The sequence below is a fragment of the Ostrea edulis genome, chromosome 3 (genome assembly GCF_947568905.1).
Source record: "Ostrea edulis chromosome 3, xbOstEdul1.1, whole genome shotgun sequence".
NCBI lineage: Eukaryota > Metazoa > Mollusca > Bivalvia > Ostreida > Ostreidae > Ostrea > Ostrea edulis.
In genome coordinates, this window is record NC_079166.1 from 52,041,547 (window position 1) to 52,065,403 (window position 23,857).

General features: G+C 35.5%; 1 protein-coding gene across 2 annotated transcripts in view; it reads left to right on the forward strand.

The window, feature by feature from the left end:
- The window catches only part of LOC125675655 (mitogen-activated protein kinase kinase kinase 4-like), a 132,112-nt gene extending 108,692 nt beyond the window's left edge, over positions 1-23,420 (forward strand). For both annotated transcript variants that reach the window (XM_048913433.2, XM_048913434.2), the window contains exons 18-24: positions 2,947-3,017; positions 9,286-9,402; positions 11,327-11,486; positions 16,683-16,802; positions 18,294-18,400; positions 19,109-19,288; positions 23,217-23,420. In XM_048913433.2, the coding sequence (XP_048769390.2) occupies positions 2,947-3,017; positions 9,286-9,402; positions 11,327-11,486; positions 16,683-16,802; positions 18,294-18,400; positions 19,109-19,288; positions 23,217-23,252 (791 nt within the window). In that variant the 3' untranslated portion in view covers positions 23,253-23,420. The remainder of the gene's footprint in view (positions 1-2,946; positions 3,018-9,285; positions 9,403-11,326; positions 11,487-16,682; positions 16,803-18,293; positions 18,401-19,108; positions 19,289-23,216) is intronic.
- The last annotated feature ends 437 nt before the right edge of the window (positions 23,421-23,857 follow it).

Genomic DNA, 23,857 nt, shown 5'->3' on the forward strand with positions numbered 1-23,857 from the left:
AATACTAACAGACTCAAAATAGGGGATCAAAGTTTTTCATGTAGATGTATAATAAAAATCTTTATTAAAATCTTCTTCTTAAGAACCACTGGGCCAGAAAAGTTGAAATTTACTTGGATCTGAAGCTTCCTGACATAGAGTAGGTTCAAGTTTGTTCAGATCATGACCCCTAGGGGTAGGGTGGGGCCATAATAGGGGATCAAAGTTTTATATGTGGTTTTAAAAATCTTCTTAAGAACAGAACCACAATTAGTCCTGTTAATATTCAATTAAGCATCCCTAGGTACAGTCCCTGAAACGTTTTACTTTACCATTTTCCCGTTCACTCACCGTGCGCTCTCCGTTTACAGTTTTGCGTTCACAAAGCATTCACTGTGTGTTCATTGTATGTTCACCATTCAGTCTTTGCATTGTCATTCAGAACTCCAAAGTGAAAGTGAACGGATCGATCTTCATAGTGAGGCAAAAATAAAAAAGGAACGTGTGCATAAGAGTGGATGGAAACTTTCTTACTATATCAGAAATTTAATTTTGAAGTACAAATTTTCAGGACAAATTGTCATCAACTGTGAAAATTCAAAGAAAACTGCAGACCACTCATCAATTTGTTATATTAAGACAAGTCATCCTAAATTTCATAAATTGATTGGACACGGAATACCTACATGTATACTGTTTGTATTGTTTGTTTATTGCATCTAACTTGACTCCTTTCAATGGTGTTTGTTAATTACATGTATCCCAAACGTCTGAGCTCATAAATATTGAAGCCATGCATGTGTACCTGTAAATTCTGGATGTTACTATGTAAGTGCTCATTCTTTATCACATACGTTATATATACTAATGCATTAAAAAATGAAATACCATGTATCATTTGTCAAAATGTAATAGTATACCAAGATGATGCCCTATTACTCATGATTTATCATGAAAAGGTCAAAAATTCTTAATATTATAGATACTGAACATGCATTTTTTTCTACTTTTTCTTGTACATGATTATGTATATACATACATACATACAGTAAATCTACACAATGTAATCTGATTTTTGTTTCTGTATAATTGCTGCGTGCATTAATCATGTAAAATTTACTATCATTTCATGAGAAATATACATTCAAATACTAAGGCTTGTAAAAAATGTACTATGCTTTGTTTAGACTGAATATATTCAGAACTGTACAGAACATGCAGTTTCCCGATTCCAGTTTATTTTATCGAATATTCAAATCTTTTTTCTTACCTGATAATGAAATAAGTACAGTTACCTCTCAATGAACTGCCACCTTTTGTTCTTTTGAATTTGTAGGGTTATAATGCATTTGGTGATGAATTGAATTTCCACCATCTTGGGGAGAAAGAGTTACTATTCTTGTATATGTAAGAGTTATCTTTCGTGATACTTATATGTAATGATGATAATGTAAAAAATATCTCGTAACATTTTTTCCCCCAAATTTTCTACCATGATTAAAATAGTTTTATCCATGATAAGGTTTCATTTTAAAACAATACATGACAAATGAAGACACATATATACAGTATGTTCAAAGTTATCTAAAAACCTCATTCAGTGTCGGTATTTAGCACACTACATGGCCGTTTCCAGGCAGGCTAGCCGTCATTAACTGGAGGGTTGACAAGAATTTCATCTTTTGCAATCAAGATATCACCCATTGTCCTCCTTTTTATGGACTTTTCTCATAAAACAGTAAAATGAGTGGTGATTTCCTGTTAATTGTACATTTCACATGGTTTCCGTGGTATGTAATAGTTTGCTTATTTTCTTTGAAATTCAACAGAAACCTCTTTCATAGCAAAGCCATAGCTAAACTGAAATATTTTTCTATGATGTAAAAACAACAAGACTACCTTTCATGTTAAGTATTTTTCTTGTTCATTTATGTTTGTAATACAGTAATTACTGGGATACTTCTGCTCACGTGTAAGCCAGAGATCGATAATGACCAATTTTCCGCTTCACTAACCATGTGCACCCATGGCGGTTTATCAAGACAATTAATACTTTGAAATCAACTTTTGTAATAAAAACACTGTGGCAAATGGCGATAGCGATCCTGGCGTTTTAGGAAAAACATTCTTGGAAAAATGCGGCGTTATAACGAAAATGGTGATGAATTGAGTGGTGATATTTCAAGAAATAACTGTATAATCCAAGGGAAAATCCGAATAAATAGATCATCTTGCGTTCACCGTGCGCTCGCCGTTCACTTTGCGCTCTGATCGCATTGTGTGTTTACTTACCGTTCAGCATTCACCACATTGCATTCACCGTGCGTTCACCATTCACTCATTGTACTTTTACCGCTTGCTCACCGTTTAAATTGGAAAGAAGAACGTTTCAGGGACTGTATAGTGCTGATTCAAGTTTGCTCAAATTGTAGTCCCCTGATGTAGGGTGGGGCCACAATAGGGGATAAAAGTTTTACATAGGAATTTATATGTTAGCATCTTATTTATGGAAACAAAGATTGAAAAAAATACTTAAATCACAGCAGGAGGGCCAAGGTCACCCAGGTGAGCCATATTTGCCGGTATTTGTCTGACTTCAATCTAAATTAAAAAACCAGCAAAATAAAAAGCTGTATATATGGATATGTAAAGGTGCAGATTTTTGTGAATTTGATGATCCACCCTGGCATACAGTAGAGATCCAAGTTTTATATTACCAGTGGGAATCTTTTAGAATTTTTACAATGCAAAGAAACAGAGATTTCTAGCATATATAGGTGTCCAAAAGCAGATTTTGACTTATTGTTGTATCAATGTTGGTGTTCTAAACATTTTTAAGTCTCAATCATCTTCTTGCAAGCAAGGTGGCATAAGTAAGAATAATGGCCCATGGGCCTCTTCTTTGTATGCATGTGTTTATCATGTGCTTTATGAATTCATGAAGGTTAATTTAGGATCTCTTTTTAGGTGAAGGTCAATTTGGTAAAGTCTATTCAGCTGTCAATATGGACAATGGTGAATTGATGGCCATGAAAGAGGTGGGCATTCATTAGCTCAAGTCAGCTTTTTTGATAAAAGTTTGTCTATCTGTCTTTTGATTTTTCACTTTTTCAACTTTTCAAGAACCACTTAGCCCTTTTCAATGAAACATGCTACAAAGCATTCTTGATATATAAAAGAGATTTAGTTTTGTTAAAATGAGGGACCATACCCTAGTTCTTCCAAGAAAGAGAAGTGAAAGTAAGGTGAAGTACTAAGTAAAAAATCTTAACATACCTCATAAGACCCACTGAGCCAGAAAAGGCAACACTTGTATAACAGCTTCCTCATACAAGAAAGATTCAACTTTATTCAAATCATGTCCCAAGGCCAGGATAGGAACACAAGATGGGTTAAAAGGACTTCCAGTCGTGTGATGAAGATAAAAATACTAAGTTTTGAGTGTTCCACAAAAAAATCTAAAAAAAAAAAAAATTCTTAAAAACATTGAAAAGCTTCAAAAGATACTGAATCAAAGAAAAAATTGTTTTCCAAATGTTTCTGTGAATTTTTGTGACTGGATTTGACCTTGTTTTTCTTTGAAGTATAAAAATCATCATGAGTACTCACTGGACTGTGTCTCAAAATATGGATGGGAAACAAAAGTCAAAATTTAATGGATTTAACAAATACTAGAGAAAAATTCCAAGAACATCTGAAAGAATTAAAATCAATGCAAAGCACAATGAAAAGATATCATTAACGGAATCTGCTTTAACTCTGGCGAATCACAATCAGCAATCCACAAAAAACCCCAAAAAAACCAATATTGAATTGTTAGGGTGGAAGAAGAAAGCACAGGAAAACCTTTGTGAAGATTTGTGCACCATAATGAAAGACACAGCGGGCGTGACCATCGACCCCTCAGATATACTAGCCATAATCATTAATCTTAGGATTCCCAGGGGAGAAGGAAAAACCAGGCCAGATATTGCCAAATTCAAAAACTCTGAAGCAAAATTTAAAGTAATCCAAAACAGGCCAAAGGAGGAAAAGAAAAAATTATTCCTTATGTTCGACCATCTAATGCAGATGAACTTGCAACTTCTAAGAGAACTAAACATAATGTGAGAATCAAGAGTGCCTGAAACATATATGGTTCAAATACTGATAAACCTCAATTCTATGAAAATGGTCACCAAAAAAAACTATTCAATCTGCAAGTAGCTAGTACTTGGATAATGTAGGAAGTATGAATTTTCAATGCAAAATTGACATTGATGAAAGTCTATTTCTTGAGGTTCAGGGCAATATCTGTATCCGTAGCGAAAAAAATCCAGAAAACTGTTTGACTTACTTTTAGCTTGAAAGTAGGTTACGGTACACTAATCCAGCTTAAATGCAAACTCACTTTTACGCTTCTCGAGGAAGAAATTGTGACCACATTTCAATGCTGTACATGCATCCGTTATGGAAAATATTACCTAGGACTGACACACAGATAAGACCAATCCAGCTGAAATGCAAACTAAACTTATACTCCTCTGAGAGGAAGCTTGTAACTAAATTTCAGGGCAATATCTGCATCCGTAATGGGGGGAAAAAAGTCGGAAAACTGCTTGACCGACTTTAAGCCTAAAAGTAGGTCAAGGACAGACCAATCCAGTCGAAATGCAAACTGTACTTGTATTCCTCTGAGAGGAAGCTTTTGACTAAATTTCAGGGCAAAATCTCTATCTGTATTGAAAAAGAAGTCCGCAAAACTGTTTGGATGGGGTAATTTAAAAATCTTCTCAGGAACCACTGGGTCAGAGAAGTTGAAATTTACATGAAAGCTTCCTGACATAGTGCAGATTCAAGTTTGTTAAGATCATTGTTGGGGGTAGGGGGGGGGGGGGGGTAGGATGGGGCCACAATAGGGGATCAAAGTTTTACATGGGAATAAATAGAGAACATCTTTAAAAATCTTCTCAAGAAACACTGGGCCAGAAAAGTTCAAATTGACATGAAAGCTTCCTGACATAGTACAGATTCAAGTTTGTTAAAATCATGTCCCCTGGGAGTGGTGTGGGGCCACAATAGGAGATCAAAATTTTACATGTGAATATACTGTGAAACTTCTCCAAACCTGCCCCTCAGAAAACCGGTTCTCCCTGAATATCGGCCAATTTTCAAAGTCCTGGCAGAAATCTTAACATTTCCTTACAAAGGGCCACCCCTGAAAACCGGACATCGGCCACTTTTTAAAGTACATTTGTTAACAAACATGTGTAATTTACCCTTATAATACCAGCCACTTTTGGAAGACTAAAAAATTTTGGCCTAAGGGTGATCAGGTGTGCAAATTGAATGCCCAACTGGCCAGGTGGGAAATTATCTACTGGAGGTGTGAAAAACACTAGTGGCCTCCCTAATTTCTTTTGTTTACTTGTGCTATCAAGGGTATTAATTGAACAATCAGAAGTATTGGGTGGCACCCCATGTGGTGGTGCCGCAAACATACACGTGGCATGCATGATGCCTCCTGCCTGCCTGAACTCTGAAGGAAAAGTCAAATCTTGAGTTTACCATTTATTGCAAGAAATTCCACAAGTATATACAAGATACGGATTAACATTGAATTGAACTTAGAGGTAAATTGGCGTTATGGCCACATTGTTACGAAAGATACAAATATTTGCAGGTCCAGAGGGGTATCCGGAGTACCAACCGAAGTATAAGGGCAAACCGGTGGCCTCGTGTGGGTACGAGAGCCGGCATCCCAGCCTGCAAACTTTCTCTGGGACCGAAAGTGCCCACCCGATCTTCTTACCCTGTTTCATAAGATTGCCTCCCTGGTGAAGCGTACCAGTCCTCCCCCTGGTACTCCAGATGAGGTCTCCCTTCCATTGCCAAGAGGGAGAGAGGGATACCAGGACTGAAGAGATGTCCTTAGTAGCCCCAATCAACTTTTACATTTTTAACTTAGGGTATTTTCATAATATACCTTTGTCACTTTCTGCCCTCTGTCTTTGTATGACAGAAGGGGGTGAAACAACGAGCCAGATCGGACGACCACTTTACTCAATTATGCCCCCCAAGACCTGCCACAGACATCGATATGATGTTCCTCCACTACCAGACAGAGTCCAAGACCGAAATTTATTCCCACTCAGTTGACAACTGCTGTAATTAAATTAGTTCCCAGGTCGAGTGGTAAAATTTTTTCCCCGATTGCCAAAAAACATGTGAAGAGCTGCCTGAATGTTACTGAGGAAGATTGTGTTACCCTCCCTAGATAGGTGGGTCCCGTCGTATCTAAAAAGGGGGGTATCACGTGGTGAAATATTGTCATGGGATATGACTGGGTTTAACAAGGCACATTGTGCCATTCTTAATAAAAATTTGGCCCTGAGATTGGAGTTGATCTTCCAGTTCTTGACCGGATTTTAACAAAATTGCAAGATGGATGTATTTGCCATCCCAGATTTGTTGTTTTATTTTGGGTGGGATGTGTGAACCGACTGAATCGAAAAAACTTGCCGTTGTGGGTGGGTTGTATTCTGTGACATTGAAATTGGGGCCTGAAAAATGGCTATATGTCTGCGTGACGTCTACCGGTGGAATTAACCAACTATTATCACACTCACCTGCCGTATCCAGCGACTCTATTTCGTTAGTTGTGCCCAAAAGAGGTTGCACGGGGGCTTCTTGTCCTGGTGCCGCTGCAGTGGCAACAGCAGGTGGCGTTGTTATAACATCTTGCCCTCGTGGCCGTGAGGGCTCAGTGTCCGGCTGTGTGGGGCGTCTTCCACGATGTGGTCGGCCCTTCCCCCTGGCTGGGGACGCAAAATTTTTCGTTCTATCTGCATTTGAACGTCTCGTGGTTGGCCTGAAGACCGGGGGCATTGTTGATGTAAAAGGATGTTTGCTGAGCTAACGAAAATGCTGTCTGTATAGTTCAGGTCGGTCTCCAAAAGGAAGCGGAAGTTGCGCATATATTGAAGGTTGAACCCGAGGTGATTGGGCTACCTGCCAGTTGACATGCAGATAGGTTTACAGACCTGCTAAGCTATGGGTTAAGAAATCCTTGTCAATTAAACAGGATTATTTAGATATAGAAATTGAATAATCCCCATTAATTGACACTTAAATTGGCTAATCCAAGGGACCCTTCCAAATTCTGTACAGAGTGTAAAAAAACAGGTAGGAACATATTGAATGAATAAGTATCAAAAGCCATATTGTTGCACCATACTATCACATGGATATAAGCTGTAGTTGATAAAGAACAAACCCATGACTGTTAATGATAATTATTAAATAATGAATTAATTTTCTTGGTTTCCATTGACTTAAAATTCCTAAGAAATATTCAAATTGCAATTTCATATTTACTATATACTGTACTTTTTTAAAACATCAAAACAAATTTGTTAATGATATAAGCGATGAACGTAAACAGTGTTTATAGGTAAGAGGAATTCCAATAATAGGCTTCTCTGTTTTCTTTAAGTATCCTGTTATAGATTTTCAGTTTAAAATTTGATGATTTGAGCAAGAATTTATAATTACTTGCAGGTAGAAACGAACTAATTTGATCTCTACCGATAATTTATCATAGATCACCAGAACAAATAGGGGATCAAAGTGTTAAATGCTGATATATAGGAAAAGTCTTTAGAAATGTGTCTTGAACTATTTAAGCTAGGGCTTTCATATTTTGTATGTACATTCTTTATGGAAAGATCTCTCATGTGTGATCTTGTGACCTTGACCTGGAAGTTTGACCTACTTTTAATAACAATCTGAACTATTCAATATGTCCTAAACTATTTAAGGTAGATCTTTCATATCTTGTTTATATCTTTCTTATGGCAAGACCTGTCATTTGATATCATGATCTTTGACCCTGTGACCTTGAACTCAGAGTTTGACCTACTTTTAAGAAAACATAACCTATTAAATATATCTGGAACTACTTTAGTTGGGGCTTTAATAATTTGTCTATAGATTTTCTATGGCAAGACTTTGCACATAATGGTAATTGATCTTTGACCTTGGAGTTTGATCTACTTAAAAAAAAACAACCCCTGATGTATCAATATCTGCTGAACTATTTAAGGTAGGGCTTTCATATTTTGTGTATAGATTCTTTATGACAAGACCTTATTATTTTTTTGAAGTTTGACCTTGTGACCTTAACCTTGGAGTTTGACCTACTTTTATGAAAACCTAACCAAGGTAAAATCTCCTGCACTATTTAAGGTAGAGCTTTCATATTTAGTATATAGATTCCTTATCACAGCGGCAAATCGCTTGACTTTCTGACAGCCAAAAAACTGTGTCAATGTTCTCTGCTTCTATCACATGTAGAACTACCATTTTAGTATAGATTTGTTTCTGAGAAAATCCTTCAACTGTTGGTATAAGTTATGTGACAATTCGTTATTGATAAAGATGTTGCTTATTCGTTTGAATTTTCCCTTGTGTTGACTTTCGTTACCGTTTTTTCCAGGTAATAGGTCATGCCAAAGTAATGAGATTCTTCACTGTGCTTATTGCAAGAAATTTCATTTGATGCCATGATGTTTGACCATGTTGACCTTGACCTTGGAGTTTTACCCAAATTTTAAACTTTAACCTTTCTCATAACTTTGAATAACTTTAACCTTTCTCATAACTTTGAATTGGTAGTGATAATCTTTAAAAAAAAAATTGGCCTTGGAATCTTGACCCTGGAATTTAACCCACTTTTGAGAAAAGTTAAAAAAAACAGTAGTTCATACTGTTAGGACTTTTATATTTTGTAATAGATTCCTTATAGCAAGACCTTACATTTCATACCATGATTTTTTTTAACTTGTGACATTGTAACATGGTTATATCATGATCCTATGGGACTAGGTTGGAGCCACAATATGGGGTAAAAAGAATTTCATGGGAATAAAGCTTGCAAAAAAGTCTTTTAAAAATCACAATAGCTGAACAACAGCAGGGTCAAGGTGACTCATGTGAATGATGTGGCCCATGGGCCTCTTGTTTAAATCATCATTTCAAGAACCACAAGAATAATATAGTTAAAATGAAAGTGTCCTCATGTGCAGACATGATACTATAGATTCAATTTTCTTTATTCCATGATTATGGAGGCAGATTTGGTCCACAACACAGTTGTTAGGATTTGCACTTTATTTAAGTATTTACTCCTGTACGAGCAATGATGTGAGCATTGTGGCCCTCTGGCCTTTGTTATGTTTCCCAATGTGTGGTACTTTGGTGGCCCTTGTATTTTGGAAATGTTGTAACTGTTATGTCTTCAATATATATGGGATTTATGAATTTTAGATGAAGTTTCAAGCTAATGACCATCAAGCTCTGAAAGAATTAGCTGATGAAATCATCTTGTTTGAAGGCATGCAACATCCTAATCTTGTGAGATATTATGGAGTTGAAGTTCACAGGGCAAGTTTTATTCTTATATCTAGGGGTTATAACACATCTTCAAAAAATTTTATGGATGAAAAGTATGTAAAATTATATTGTGTTATTGAAACTTAAAAATCTGTTTTATGTAGAGAATTGAAACTTTAGTTTGGGATATCAACCAATATTTCAAATTTTCTGTGTTACTAACATTGACCTTTCACTTAATATATAATGGAAACTTTAACACTGAACTACAAGTAATTTACTGAGGGGCTGGAGGTAAATCTTGGTCACAAGGCCTTAAATTGCCAACAGTACGATGCTTGTATGCTTGCCATTAAAAGTCTTTCAAGACTTTAAACTATAATGGATAGGACTTTGATATTTTTGGTATAATCCTTGTGGCCAGGCCTCCAACGGTATGTGTAATAGGGGTATGGCCAGGTTATATGGAACTATAAAGATATAATAGTTCTCTTTAGTCTTGTGGGACTGTGGCCCAGTTCTGTGGGACCACAGAGGTATATTTACACCTAGCCTTGTAAGGTTATGACCAGGTTTTATGGGACTATGAAATGCATAATACTAACTTGTATTAAACAGAAGAAGCCCCTGTGATTTTCAGATTTATGGGCCTTGTCCTTACGGAGTTATTTGAATTTGAATTTTTTGATATTTAAAAGATAATGGCATTTTTTATGGCATGCAATAACTTGAGATTGCTTGAAAAAATTATAATAGAATTCAAAGGTAATGTTTGGATTAGAAGAGGAAGAACCCTTTCAATTTTCAGATTTATCAGTTTTGTTGTTATGAGTTATTATCAGTTTTGTTGTTATGAGTTATTATTAGTTTTGTTGTTATGAGTTATTATTAGTTTTGTTGTTACGAGTTATTATCAGTTTTGTTGTTATGAGTTATTATTAGTTTTGTTGTTACGAGTTATTATCAGTTTTGTTGTTTCGAATTATTATTAGATGATGGCACTTTCTATGGCCGCACTTGATATTTTCAAGTTCAGAAAACAATTAAGGGTGGATGGTACAACCATGCTGATTCCACTGTGTGACCAGATCCACGTAGTTCAGTGGTAGAACACTTGATGAATACATGTATATTCATTGTGGGGCCCTCTCTGTATTAGTGGTAGAGCACTTGATGAATACATGTATATTCATTGTGGGGCCCTCTCTGTCTTGTCAGTTATCTAGTTTTAATTTGGGATTTAATTTCAAATTCTTGATCTCTCAAAGTTTTATCAAGGTCCCTTGAACTTTTAGTTATCGAGAAACACCTGTATTATTCAATAGAGAACCTTTTGTCCATTGGTCATCACATTTCATAGGCAGGTTGATTGTACATATATTAGTAAATGACCCATCTTGATTTCATGTCAAAAGGTTAAAGGTTTAATAGTTAATGGGCTCTATAGCATACCTTTAACAATTGTTGTCCAACCAAAAGCTAAGTAACTCTTTGCCCATTAGTTATCACATGTCATATGCAGGTTAGGAGCATCTGCAAGTCAAAGTTGATGGGACTTTTCAGCAAACATACTGTAATTGCTATCCAACCAACAGCCAGAGAACCTTTAACTGATAATTCACAGGCAAATTGATCAAACAGCCAGAGAACTTTTAACTAATAATTCACAGGCAAATTGATCAAACAGCCAGAGAACCTTGAACTGATAATTCACAGGCAAATTGATCATGACTAGTGAACAGCTGCTGTTGATTTTCAGATTTCTAGCTTGCATACAGCAAATGTTGTCCAACTAATAATTAACATCAAATTGATAATCACTAGTAGGTAACCTCTATTGTATTTCAGGTTACAAAATAAACAAATTTTCTAAATGCGGATTTCTGGTTGAGGGAGGGGGATTTTGATTAACAAACATGTCTTGTATAAGCTAGGTTTTACTCTTTCCTTTTTGTTCTCTTTTGGGGGACCTCAGGATGAAATGTTGGTGTTTATGGAATACTGTGATCGTGGAACACTGGAGGAAGCGGCCAGAATGGGGCTGCCTGAACATAACATCAGAGTATACACCAAGGAAATTCTGCTGGCTATCAATCATTTACATGAAAACAACATTTTGCATAGAGATATAAAAGGTATTATCATTATGCTTCTGTTTAGAAATGAAATAACAAAGACTGTATTCGGGTGTTGAAATATCCAAGTATGGACTAGCTAGCTTTGGCTTCTTCACGAGACATGACTTTTGGGAATCATTATTTGTTGTCTTCTATATATGTAAGAGTTTATTTATGAGACCTAAATTTTTGCGTCTTATGAAATGACCCGTAAATTATGTTCTTGCTAATAAAATGTGATCTACCATGTACTAATGCCCCTTATGTTATATTTCTTCTTACAAGTTTTGGTATGAATTATGACTGCATGCACCAGAGTTTACCTACAGTAAATACCCAAGGATTGCCTGTGTAAACCTTAAAATTCTTTTCAGTAGCAACAAGATGTTTAAAGCTTGTCAAACTATTGTACAAGCATCCTAGGATATACAGTACAGCTAACATGGATCCATTATTTACCGCATCCCCACAACAGGAAGTTACTGTAAATGTATTACATTTGGCTGTGTATTCTATTTAGCGCCTTTGGCGGAACGCAGCTTCCGCTAAATCAAGTACATCGCTAAATGCCATCCGTAAATCTAAATGTTTAAAGTAATTCAGGAATGCGCTAAATCAAATCTACGCTAACTTGTTGAAAAAACGATTTCCGCCAAATATCGTACACGCCAAATATAATATGTTTACAGTAATCCTTTCTGCATTACACCATCAGGGATTTTTATAGTGGGACTTCTTGGGACCGCGGCAGGGTAAACTACCTGTATTTTTACAGGTGAAAGCAGGTCTGAATACCGTATCTTGCCTCCAATGACAGTTACTTCTAATGGATAGAATACAATCTAAATCTTAAATTATTTTATGTATCTTCGCAGTATTTTGTAATAAATACATGTATGAGTGCTGTCCAAAAAGTTTGTAAACATGTGCTATTTTTCTCTAACTTTATGATAACAACTATGGCTATAATGTGAAAGAACATTTTGATATAGACCATGATATGTATATATAAGCAAAAATCAAAGCAATGCACAATACTCCTAAGTGTGTTACTTAATTAAGCATAAATACTTGTATGTACAAGCCGCATGGCCCAGCTCAACAGATAGGCATGTCTATAACATTGCGATCATAAGTATCCTTTATTTCGTATGCATACTGCAAACACTTTTCACATCTCCTTTGCTCTGAATTAAATACACTAGAATACCATTGATTACTTTCCTCGGTGAGTTTATTGAAAACTGAAGATTTGCTAACACCACAAATAGATGCTGCTTCACTTACTGTAAGGCATCTGTCTTTCATATTAACGTCATGAATACAGAATTTCATATTTTCATTACATAATAGTGGTGTTCCACTTTTTGAAGCATCTCTGTTTCAGAAATGAAACACACCATGGGGAAACTGTTTGTGTCACTTGTAAATCAACAACCAGAGTATAATCCAATTATTCCAGGTTACTCTGTTATTTCTCCCCTTCCCAGAAAGGGGACATATTGTTTTAGTGTGAATTATTCTGCTTCTTCCGCTTCTCATACAAAGTTTGTCTTGGCCCTTGGCCATAACTTTTCTTACCTTTGATATTTGGTATGTGGGTATACCATGATAAAACAGTGTGTCGTGTACCATTTTTAATGACCTTTGACCTTTTATCTAAAGGGGGCATTTTTGTTGTCTTGACTATTATAATAACTTTTGTCTTTTGACATAGGCCTTTGATATTTGATATGTGGGTATACCATGATAAGACAGTGTGTAACATGCAATTTTTTAATACCTTTGCAGTGTGCGAAATTAACCATGGTTCTATAGACAATGTCTATAGAAAATTGAGACGGTCTATAACGATCGAAATAGCTATAGACCGACTTGTCTATAGGAATTCTGAGTAAAAAACTGGTTCTCCGCTGCTTATTACTGCAAGGACACCTAGGTCGACAATTCGTCTACCAACCCGCCAACCTGTCTTATCATCATCTACAGGGGAGTGAACATCATCAAACACCGTAACCTCATCCTGAATACCGAAGTAATCATGATCTAAATGTACTTGTGTACCTGTACAGTCTGTACATGTACCGCGATCGCAATCGGACTCGCGGTTATTCTCAAATGCACGATTAAATACTGGTAAGGGTTCTCCCTTACTCTTTGCGACGCGCATTAAACGACCCTTCTTCAACCCGTCTACCTTTTTATGATGCCCTTTCCGTGAATATTGTCCGTTTTTCTTTCTCTGTTTGGACACTGTTATTTTTTCTGTCGCCGACATCATAACACAGATAAGTAATACTAACGTCGATAACGGTGTTATTAATCCGGAATAGCGCACGCGAAACTGATGACGTAACACGACAATCGATAGACCTTAAATATATATGAGAAGCAATCGGTGCACGCCCTGGAATTAAACTGAAAGCGGTCAGTACAACAAGTTCCAGCAAGGCTAAAGTGGCAGAAAATTATGAGAAAATGAAACGTTGTAGAAGTGACTTAGATGAAGAATCAGACAGTGAAACTGAGCTGGTCAGAACAAAATGAAAAAGAAAACGAAATTCTAATTGAAAAGCTTGTGCATGAAATTGAAAAAGAATATTATAATTAAACTATGAACGAATTACCAAATCGAATTTGTGTCTATTATTATACCCCCCCCCCCCCCCCCCCCCCCCCGAACGAAGTTCAGGGGGTTATATAGGAATCACTCTGTCTGTCTGTCCGTCCATCTGTCCGTCTGTGCAGATTCGTGTCCGGGCCATAACTTCTTTTTTCTTTGACTTAGGCATACCATATTTGGCACACAGGTGGATCACCATGAAACGATGTGTCGAGTACCTTCATGACCTCTATATGATCTTGACTCTTAACCTCAAGGTCAAAATTAAAGGTTTTTTACAATGGATTTTTGTCCGGGCCATAACTTCTTTGTTCTTTGACATAGGCATACCATATTTGACACATGAGTGTATCACCATGAGATGATGTGTCGGGTACCTTCATGACCTTTATATGACCTTGAACTTTGACCTCAAGGTCAAAATTGATTATAGGGTTTGACATAGTCATGCCATAAGACATGGGTGTATCACCATGAGACTATGTGTCATGTACATTCATGACCTCTTTATGACCTTGACCTTTGATCTCACTGTCAAAATTATAGGTTTATGCCATGGATTTGTGTTCGGACTATATCTTCCATTTTCTTCTACAAAGGCATACCATATTTTTACACTCAGGAAAGAGGTAATTTATACCTATTAACAACACCCTTTGGGAGATTGGGGTAAGCGGGGGGTATTTTTTGTGAGCATTGCTCACAGTACCTCTTGTTTATTTTTTAATAACAACACAGGTTGACCCTCTCTATTCTATATTTACATTTATTTTTAAATTTTATAGAATAGACGATGTCAAATTTTAATATGAGAAAAAATTTGTGACGAGCCCCTGTGATTACAATGAATATTGCCTTTTAATTTTCTGTCTAGAGGAATTTGTTGTGGTCTATAGGAAATGAAATGACTATATGGACCGAAAGTCTATAGGACTTTAAAGTTACTTTCGCACACTGCCCTTGACCTTTTATATAAAGGTCAAATAATAGAATTTTGGGGGCTAGGCCTTTGATATTTGGTATGTTAATTGGTATACCATGATAAGACAGTGTGTCATATGTGCTATTTTTGTTGACCTTGACCTTTTATGTAAAGGTTAAATAATATAATTTTTGGGGCATTTTTTGGTCCAGACCATAACCTTTTTATCTTTTGACATATAGGCCTTTGATATTTGGTACGTTTACTATCTTATGTTCACAACACTGTTCCTTGGTTGAAGCAGATATACATGTATAGGTGACTGTTATGTACCGTAACTCTCAATTTTCCACAGTAAAGATGATCTCTAAACATTGTTTTTTAAAAACTATGTAAAATGGAAGGGGAGAGACAGTTCAACACAAAATTGTGTTATTTGCATGCTGTTCCATTCGTATGGCTGGTGTTGCTTTTTGGGGCATTTTCAGAGACATATTTCTTGCGGTGTTTTCTTGATCCCCCCTTTATTCCTCAAATAACCACTACTACTGACATCAGAAAATGACATCAGTTTTTTTCTTGCATGAGAACTAATTCTATTTAGTTTTGACCTGTTTTATGAAAAATATAACCATTTGAATGCAAAAACTTAATTAGGAAGTTCGTATCATATTTTTACCTTAATTTATGTGCACCTTCCGCAACCTTTTAAGACCGCAATTTTTTCATTTAAGTAACAACATTCAAAACCAACTTATTTTGATTTGGAATTTCTCAAGAAACATTTTGGCAGATATTATGTCAATCTAAACCCATTTCAAATGACAAAAATGCCACACTGTCCACAGACTTTTTGGACAGCCCTCATATAAAAGTGTATTATACAAGTAATTGACAATTTAAAACATCATTTGCTTTAGAGATCTAAGCAGTGTAATTTAGTTTTCCTATTCTCTCTCTCTCTCTCTCTCTCTCTCTCTCTCTCTCTCTCTCTCTGTTGTTTTGCACAGAATATATATATATGTGTGTGTGTAGGTAGATATATATAATATATATATGTAATCTCTTTTTTTGGAAAGAAATTTAAAAAACTCTTACACTTTCTTGAAATATTTTGACTGTGTTACTGGTCTTCTTCAGTCAATCATGCATGCATAACAAGAAATTCATGATGCTTTTTTTTAAAACTACTCCACCCCAATGCTCATCTTCCTTACAATTAGTAATCTTTATAGATAAATTATGAATTGAAATAATAAAATAAAATAATTTAAACATGATAAATAAATTCATAATGAATATTTGATTAAATAGATCAAATAGAGAGCCAAACCATAGTAAAATCAAGGGAGATAATCACTTTTGTTCACACTGATCCAATTTTTATGTTACTGCAACTGGGACAGGAAGCTGATAGTCATCCCAGGATGACAACACTGTTAATCTGAGTTACCTCTATAATACTGTACTCTCCCGGGAACGGGGTAAACAATGGATTGGCTGTACTGTATAGTGTATACTGTTGTCTAATGTCAGGTCTTGGCTTTTTGCTAAGCCACTTCTCTGTATGAGCAAGAATACTAAAGTGCCCATTGTTACTTGTGGGCCTCTTGTTTTGTGGAATGAAGAGAACATTTATTTGTTTGAAAAACAGCTTGATATATTTTAGGTGCCAATATATTTTTGACATCAAGTGGATGTTTGAAACTGGGAGATTTTGGATGTTCAGAAAAACTGAAAAGTCATGCTACACTGCCAGGGGAGTTCAACAGCCTTGTCGGAACATTAGGTAATATTTTAACTTGGAAATTATGTATAATACAACAGCCTTGTCGGAACATTGGGTAATATTTTAACTCGGAAATTATATATAATACAACAGCCTTGTCGGAACATTGGGTAATATTTTAACTTGGAAATTATGTATAATACAACAGCCTTGTCGAAACATATTGGGTAATATTTTAACTTGGAAATTATGAATAATACATTGGGTTTAAATGGACTCTAAAGCTAGATACAGTTTTACCCATGACTAAGTAACCAATCACAATGCATCATTCCAGTTAACATAGGGAGTAAGATAAAGATTATTGACCTACAGCCTCTACTTTTGATCTCAAGGTCAAATTAAGAATTTGTTTTAATTTATCTTATTTGCATTAGATTTTAAATCCCTCTTCCACAGTGTTGGAAGTAGGGGTGTCTTTTTCCACACTATATGTTTGGCCCATGCTTTATATTAGCTCAAAAGTTGCTTATGACCAGATGGTATATCGACTTCTTTAATTTTGCTGAATCAGATACTGTATAAAAATTAAATGCATATATAGGAAAAGTGGAAAGGAATGTACCAAAATTGTGAATTTTGCAAACCCAGTGAATTTGCAAACCCAGAGCAGGGATGCAGGGATAGACATTAACTTTTTATTTCCCTTGCCCGTTGGGCAAGTAAACTCAAACTTTCACTTGTCTGAATGAAAAACTTTATTGTCCGAAAATGTTTAACTCTAATGCACCTATCAACCAGTAATTTTGATTATCCCCCTTTACTAGAAAAACTCATTTAGAAAATAAGTGGCTGCTGGAATAGGTTTCACAGCTAGTACTCATAGTGTATCACATATCTTACGAATTCACATTATATAGAATATCAAATATATGATACTTTTTCATATTGCATGTTATCTTGAGGTGAAATAATCATTATCATTTGATGAAAGATGCACTTTTCCATAATTTTTATACCCCCAAGATCGAAGATCGGGGGGCATATTGTTTTTGTCCTGTCTGTCATTCTGTCTGAAACTTTAACCTTGCTAATAACTTTTGAACAGTAAGTGATAAAGCTTTGATATTTCACATGAGTATTCCTTGTGACAAGACCTTTCCCTGGGTACCAACATTTTTTACCCCATGACCTTGACCTTGGAGTTTGACCTACTTTTTGAAAACTTTAACCTTGCTAATAACTTTTGAACAGTAAGTGATAGAGCTTTGATATTTCACATGAGTATTCCTGGTTACAAGACCTTTCCGTTGGTACTAAACCTTTTGACCTTGACATTTGACCTACTTTTAATTTTTTTTTTACATTGGTCATAACTTCTTAATGGTAAATATTAGAGCTTTAATATTGTACATGAGCATTTCTTTTGACAAGATCTTTCTCCTGGTACCAAGATATTTGCCCTTGTGACCTTGGCCATCTTCGGAATTGGCCATTATCGGGGGCATTTGTGTTTCACAAACACATCTTGTTGTAATTTAAATTGAACAGCATACATGGCACCAGAAGTTATTACCAGAAATGCATCGCAAGGTCATGGGAGAGCTGCTGATATTTGGAGTTTGGGTTGTGTGGTGATAGAGATGTCTACTGGGAAGGTACTGAAACATGTCTGCATACATTCAATTAACATAACTATTGAGACATAAGAAAATTCATTTTCATTTAATATTTTACTTTGTGTGCAAGACAAGAAAACATCTTGCAATTGGTCAGAATCTGTTGTGCATCAACAATTTAATATATTTAACTTCTTGTTAAGTGCCATTCTGATTCTTTTCATCTTGTATAGCTTAATAAGAAAAATACATGTCATTTATTCCTATAATGATATTCAATTAATATGGTACATACACCTCTAGCTGCAGAACTGTAGCTCTCGGAAAAAATATTGGGACAGATCAGAGAGCTACAGATTCACCCCTTATAAAATCCTTTGATTTATGGCACACAAAAACATGTGGACTGTTTAGGCCTTATATTGCTATATTCTTGCATCACCGTCTCATAAATTTAATTTTTAAAAATTCCTAACATATTTTCCTATTATAAGTGTTTTGAAACATACCTTCAAATATCCATTAACCCCAAAATTCATAGCTTTTAAATGATTTCGTTTGTTGACATAGCCATGTTAGGTAGCTAAGCTTATTTTCCCAGCGCATTAAAAAAATTTGAAGACACTGCTCATGAGCTATGATATTGGATGACTGTTGCAGATAAAATATGCATAATAAGCTAGTAAAATGCTTTTTGAGAATATAAATGCCAGAATTTGTTATATAGTCTTTTATTCATAAATTTAGAGACCCTGGCATGAGTTAGAGAATAGTGCACAGATCATGTTTAAAGTTGGCATGGATGGGAAACCCCAGATTCCAGAAAGTTTAAGTGCAGAGGGTAAAGATTTCCTGGTTCACTGCTTCAAAAGTGACCCAACAGAGAGAAGCACTACAGCAGAGCTTTTGGATCATCCTTTTGTCAAGGTTTGTTTTTATATTCAGTTATTTGCACTTTAGTGCAGAATAGCTACAAGATACATCACAAATGACAACCAGAAAACACTGGATATTTGAAACACCCCCATCCCCACCCCTAAGGTATATGCATGGGCCTCCAAAAATGTTGACATTTTTGAAGTCCACTCACTTTTCCAAGGAGAAACATGGTATGGTCAAGACTGTACAATTCCATGTGTATTGTCACTTGTAAACAAAGTATCATATTTACCTCACCTGATCTGAAAGCTTTTGTCTATAATTGAGTGACTTAAGTGACGTATTGCAACTGGTCAGTGTCCATCATCGTGCATCATCCGTAGAAGTTCTGACTGCAGGGCCAAACATAACAACCTTCAATGCTGTTGATACTAAATTGAATCTACATGGATATTTAGAAGTTGTAGGTAGCCCTTACCAAAATTGTAAATTTCCTGATCCCAGGGGTAGGACCAAAATTGTCATTGATTATTATCTCTCTCTCAATCAAAATTGTCATTGATTATTATCTCTCTCTCAATCAAAATTGTCATTGATTATTATCTCTCTCTCAATCAAAATTGTCATTGATTATTATCTCTCTCAATCAAAATTGTGAATTTCGCAACCCCAGGATTCTGACTCTAGGGCGGGTCTTCAATAGTCATACAGTGTTGATATAACATTTATATTATGTAAAGTATTTCATTAATACGGGCACTTTTTCAGACCTGATTTTCTTCCGCTTTTTAGCGGAATTCTGCTCTTTCAATTTGTGCAATCCGTTTATAAATTTGTATTCCGCTTTTTAAGAATAGACATACATGACCGTTTTTGTCCGGTGAATCCATTTTAGATCCTTTTATACCATCTTTCATCGTTGGACGTAACACGCAATTTCATTGGTTCTTGAAAGCTAGTAGTGTATGTTTAACCAATCGTTGGTAGTTTAACTGAGAATGTTGGTCGCGGTAAAAGTCCGTAATGGATGCCAAAATTCTACGACCTGGGTTGGAGAATAAAAGTGTTCAAGAAATCGATAAAGGTATCAAAACCCCATGGAGATGGGAGTGGTTGGAGAAAAGGTGAACGATGATCAATGTTAGCGGGAAGGGCTTTTGCCAATTATGCCATGAAGATATCAATTACTCGTCACGTAGATGGTTGGCACTAGAACAGTACATCAACAAGAAAATTGCATGAAATCTAGTTGAGCCAATCAAAGCTTTTCTGGTAACTACAAAATAATATAAATCCATTGATTTACGATAACAATAAACAGGGATTTATCAGTACCTTCTCGCGGGAACCGAAATTCGTCTTCCTAATATTTTTTTAAAGTCTTATTCTTACCTCCAATAAGTGTCAGTACCTTTCATGAGAAAACAAAGTAAAACGGTCATATCATCTGTAATTCACCCGTTTTCACCTTATTTAGCAATACTTCATGATTAATATGTTATAAAGGCACTATATAAACATCTCCCAACTTTTATAACCCACATTTTCTTAATTTCCTCTATTATGGTAATTGCTATGAAGATAGTTCATGATATCATTTTTACTTTCTCAGTTTTCTAAACCAAGAGGAAGACTAAGAAACTATAACAAAGCTTCAAAAAAGGCTTGACTGACTCACATCAAACATGTCAGATCAGTGTACTGACACTGGCTGAAATTAGGAAACGAAATAAATTTAAGTGAATTAAGAATTGGAATGCTGCAAGAATTAATACAGTCACGCATATTTGTAAATTCATGTAACTTGTTGTGTCTATGTAATAAGGTAATACTATGTTGATTAAAATCCCGTTACATTGATACATGAATGTATATCAATTATTATTGCTGTAATAATCTAGGGGTTAAGAAAACATATGTAAAAATTAAGAAAGTATATGTAACATAAAAGTTTAGTATAAGAAATAGACAATTTGAAAGTAAAAAAGAAGTGCCAGGAAATGCTCAGAATGCAGGCTTTTGCACCATTTACCCAAAGCTTCTGGGGGCCTAGGCGGCCCCAGACTCCCGGCCTATTAGGAGTGATCTTTAAATCAGCTTTTTTTATTTGCTTGCAAAATCAGTTCTACTGGGGGGGGGGGGGGGGGGGGGGGGGGGGGGCATTAATTTTGTATTTTAAGAACACATCTTGTTTAATACTGCTGATGAATATTAGAATTTAGCTTAGATATACATAACAGGAAAATTATTAAATATTTTGCAGCTCTTGGGGGTAGTGATACTTTTAACTAATACTCAGGTGACTGATAAGGCCTGTGGGTCTCTTGTTTATGGGAAGAAGCATACATTATTTAAGCTGATGTAAGTCAAGATCTGTATGAAGTAGCCCCCACCCCCTTAACTGAAGAAAAATTTTGATTAAAAATGCATTAAACAAATGAAATGGTTTTCATACATTATTTTCTCAATTTCCTTCAATTACTGTTAGTTTTAATTTGGGAACTCATTACATGAAAATGGCTTAGAAACATTGAAAAGTTTGATCTTGGGAACGATTATAATGTGAGGGTGAATGGTAGCATGATCAAAATATGGTAGATCTCATGAATTAAGTCAGAGAATCTGGAATGTATAGCCAAGGGCTAGATTTGACAAAAGTCTTTGCTGGCCCTGAAATTCATATAATAAAATTCAGTAATTTCCACATTGAAGTAGTCAAAACTGATTCCTCTTATGGAATATCACATCACAAAGTTTTTAACTCGCCTAAACTGAGAGCTTTTTTGATCACCTTTTGTCTGTCGTCTGTCCGTCCATCTATTCATAAACTTTTCACATTTTCATCTTCTCCAGAACCACTGGACCAATTTCAATCAAACTTGGTACAAATCATCCTTTGGTAAGGGAATTCAAGTTTGTTCACATGAAGGGCCATGCCCCATTCAAAGGAGAGACAATCACGAAAATACAAAAACAATGTGGAGTCATCCAAAAATCGTCTTAGGAACCACTGGGCCAGAAATGAAAGCTTTCTGACATAGTGCACGTTCAGTTTTGTTAAAATCATGACCCCCAGGGGTAGGGTAGGCCCACAATAGGAGATGCTAATGAATAGGGAAAATCTTTAAAAATCTTCTCAAGAACCACTGGGTCTGAAAAGTGAAAATTTACATGAAACCATAGTACAGATTCAAGTTTGTTAAAACCATGCCCTCAGGGCCATTTTCAGTTATGTTGTGATCCTTTGGGGCTAGGTTGGGGCCACAATATGGGGTAAATTTATCATGGAAATAAAGATTGATAAAAAAATCTTTTTAGAAATAACAATTGAACAATGGCAGGGCCAAGTTGACTCAGGTGAGTGATGTGGCCCATGGGCCTGTTTACATTTCCATTACTAACATTGCAGCTACTCATTCAAATAGAAAGCATAGCCTACATGTACATGCTTCAATCAAAACTAGATTCATGTATTTGCAACAGTAAGATATAAAGATCATCACATGTCACTCAGATCAAGATCAATGCATATTGCCCATAGTTTCTGAAGCCAAACACTGACATTAAAAGAATAGCAATTTGCAATAATTTCAAAGAAAAGAGTACAAGAAAATTCATGTGTTTGTGATGTCAGATATTCATAATTTACTATAATTATGAATGTAGTTTTATACATATACACCTTAGTATTTAACAAATGATTTTGATTTTTTATGTAGAATTAAATTACAATCAAACTATTCATGAACCTACATCTTTCTTTACAAATCTCCTCAAGAAGCACTGGATTTCCATTTGCAAAATAATGAGCAAGCACCCGTATGTAATATAGAATTTACTTTGCCCATGCCATGACTCCTATGACAATAAGCATTTGAAGTTTTGACTTTTAAGTAAAAATTTTCTATGGCTCTTAGTGAAAATGCTTTATTTCTTTTAAAATCCTGTATGAATTTTATACTGTTTCTGTTCTTAGGTCCAAGTTGAAGAACAAGATGGAGAGAACTCTTAGTACCAAGGACTCATTCTGAACTGTTTACATTTATCCATATTCATTGGTCTGGAAGTCTTAATTGATTGAATTGTTATTGTTCAACTTCAATATACCTGTAAAGGTATATATAGAAGATACACATTTTAAATTATTGTTTATAATGAAAAATAAAAATAGTTTGCCAATTGTGGAGTTTTGATGGTCAAATGAGCTGTTTTGATTACCTGGGTTACTTTTTAGTCTGTCCGTTAATCTGTTTGTAAACTTTTCACATTTTCATCATCTTCTCCAGAATTACCAGACCAATGTGATCCAAATTTGGCACAAAGATCTTTGGGTAAAGGGCTTTCAAGTCTCTTCATTTCAGAATCTATGCCCCCATGTAAGGAGAGATACATGTAATTAGCAATTTGTTAAAATAGGGTTGGGTAATTATAAAATATTCTCCAGAACCTCTGGGCCAAAAAAGACAACTTTTGTGAAAACTTCCTTAATGAATGCAGATTCAAAACTGTTCAAATCATGGGCTCGGGAGGTAGGATCTGGCCACAATAGGGATCAAAGTTACTTACAGGGTTTAAATGGAGATATATACAAAAAATATTTTTAAAATCTTCCTATCA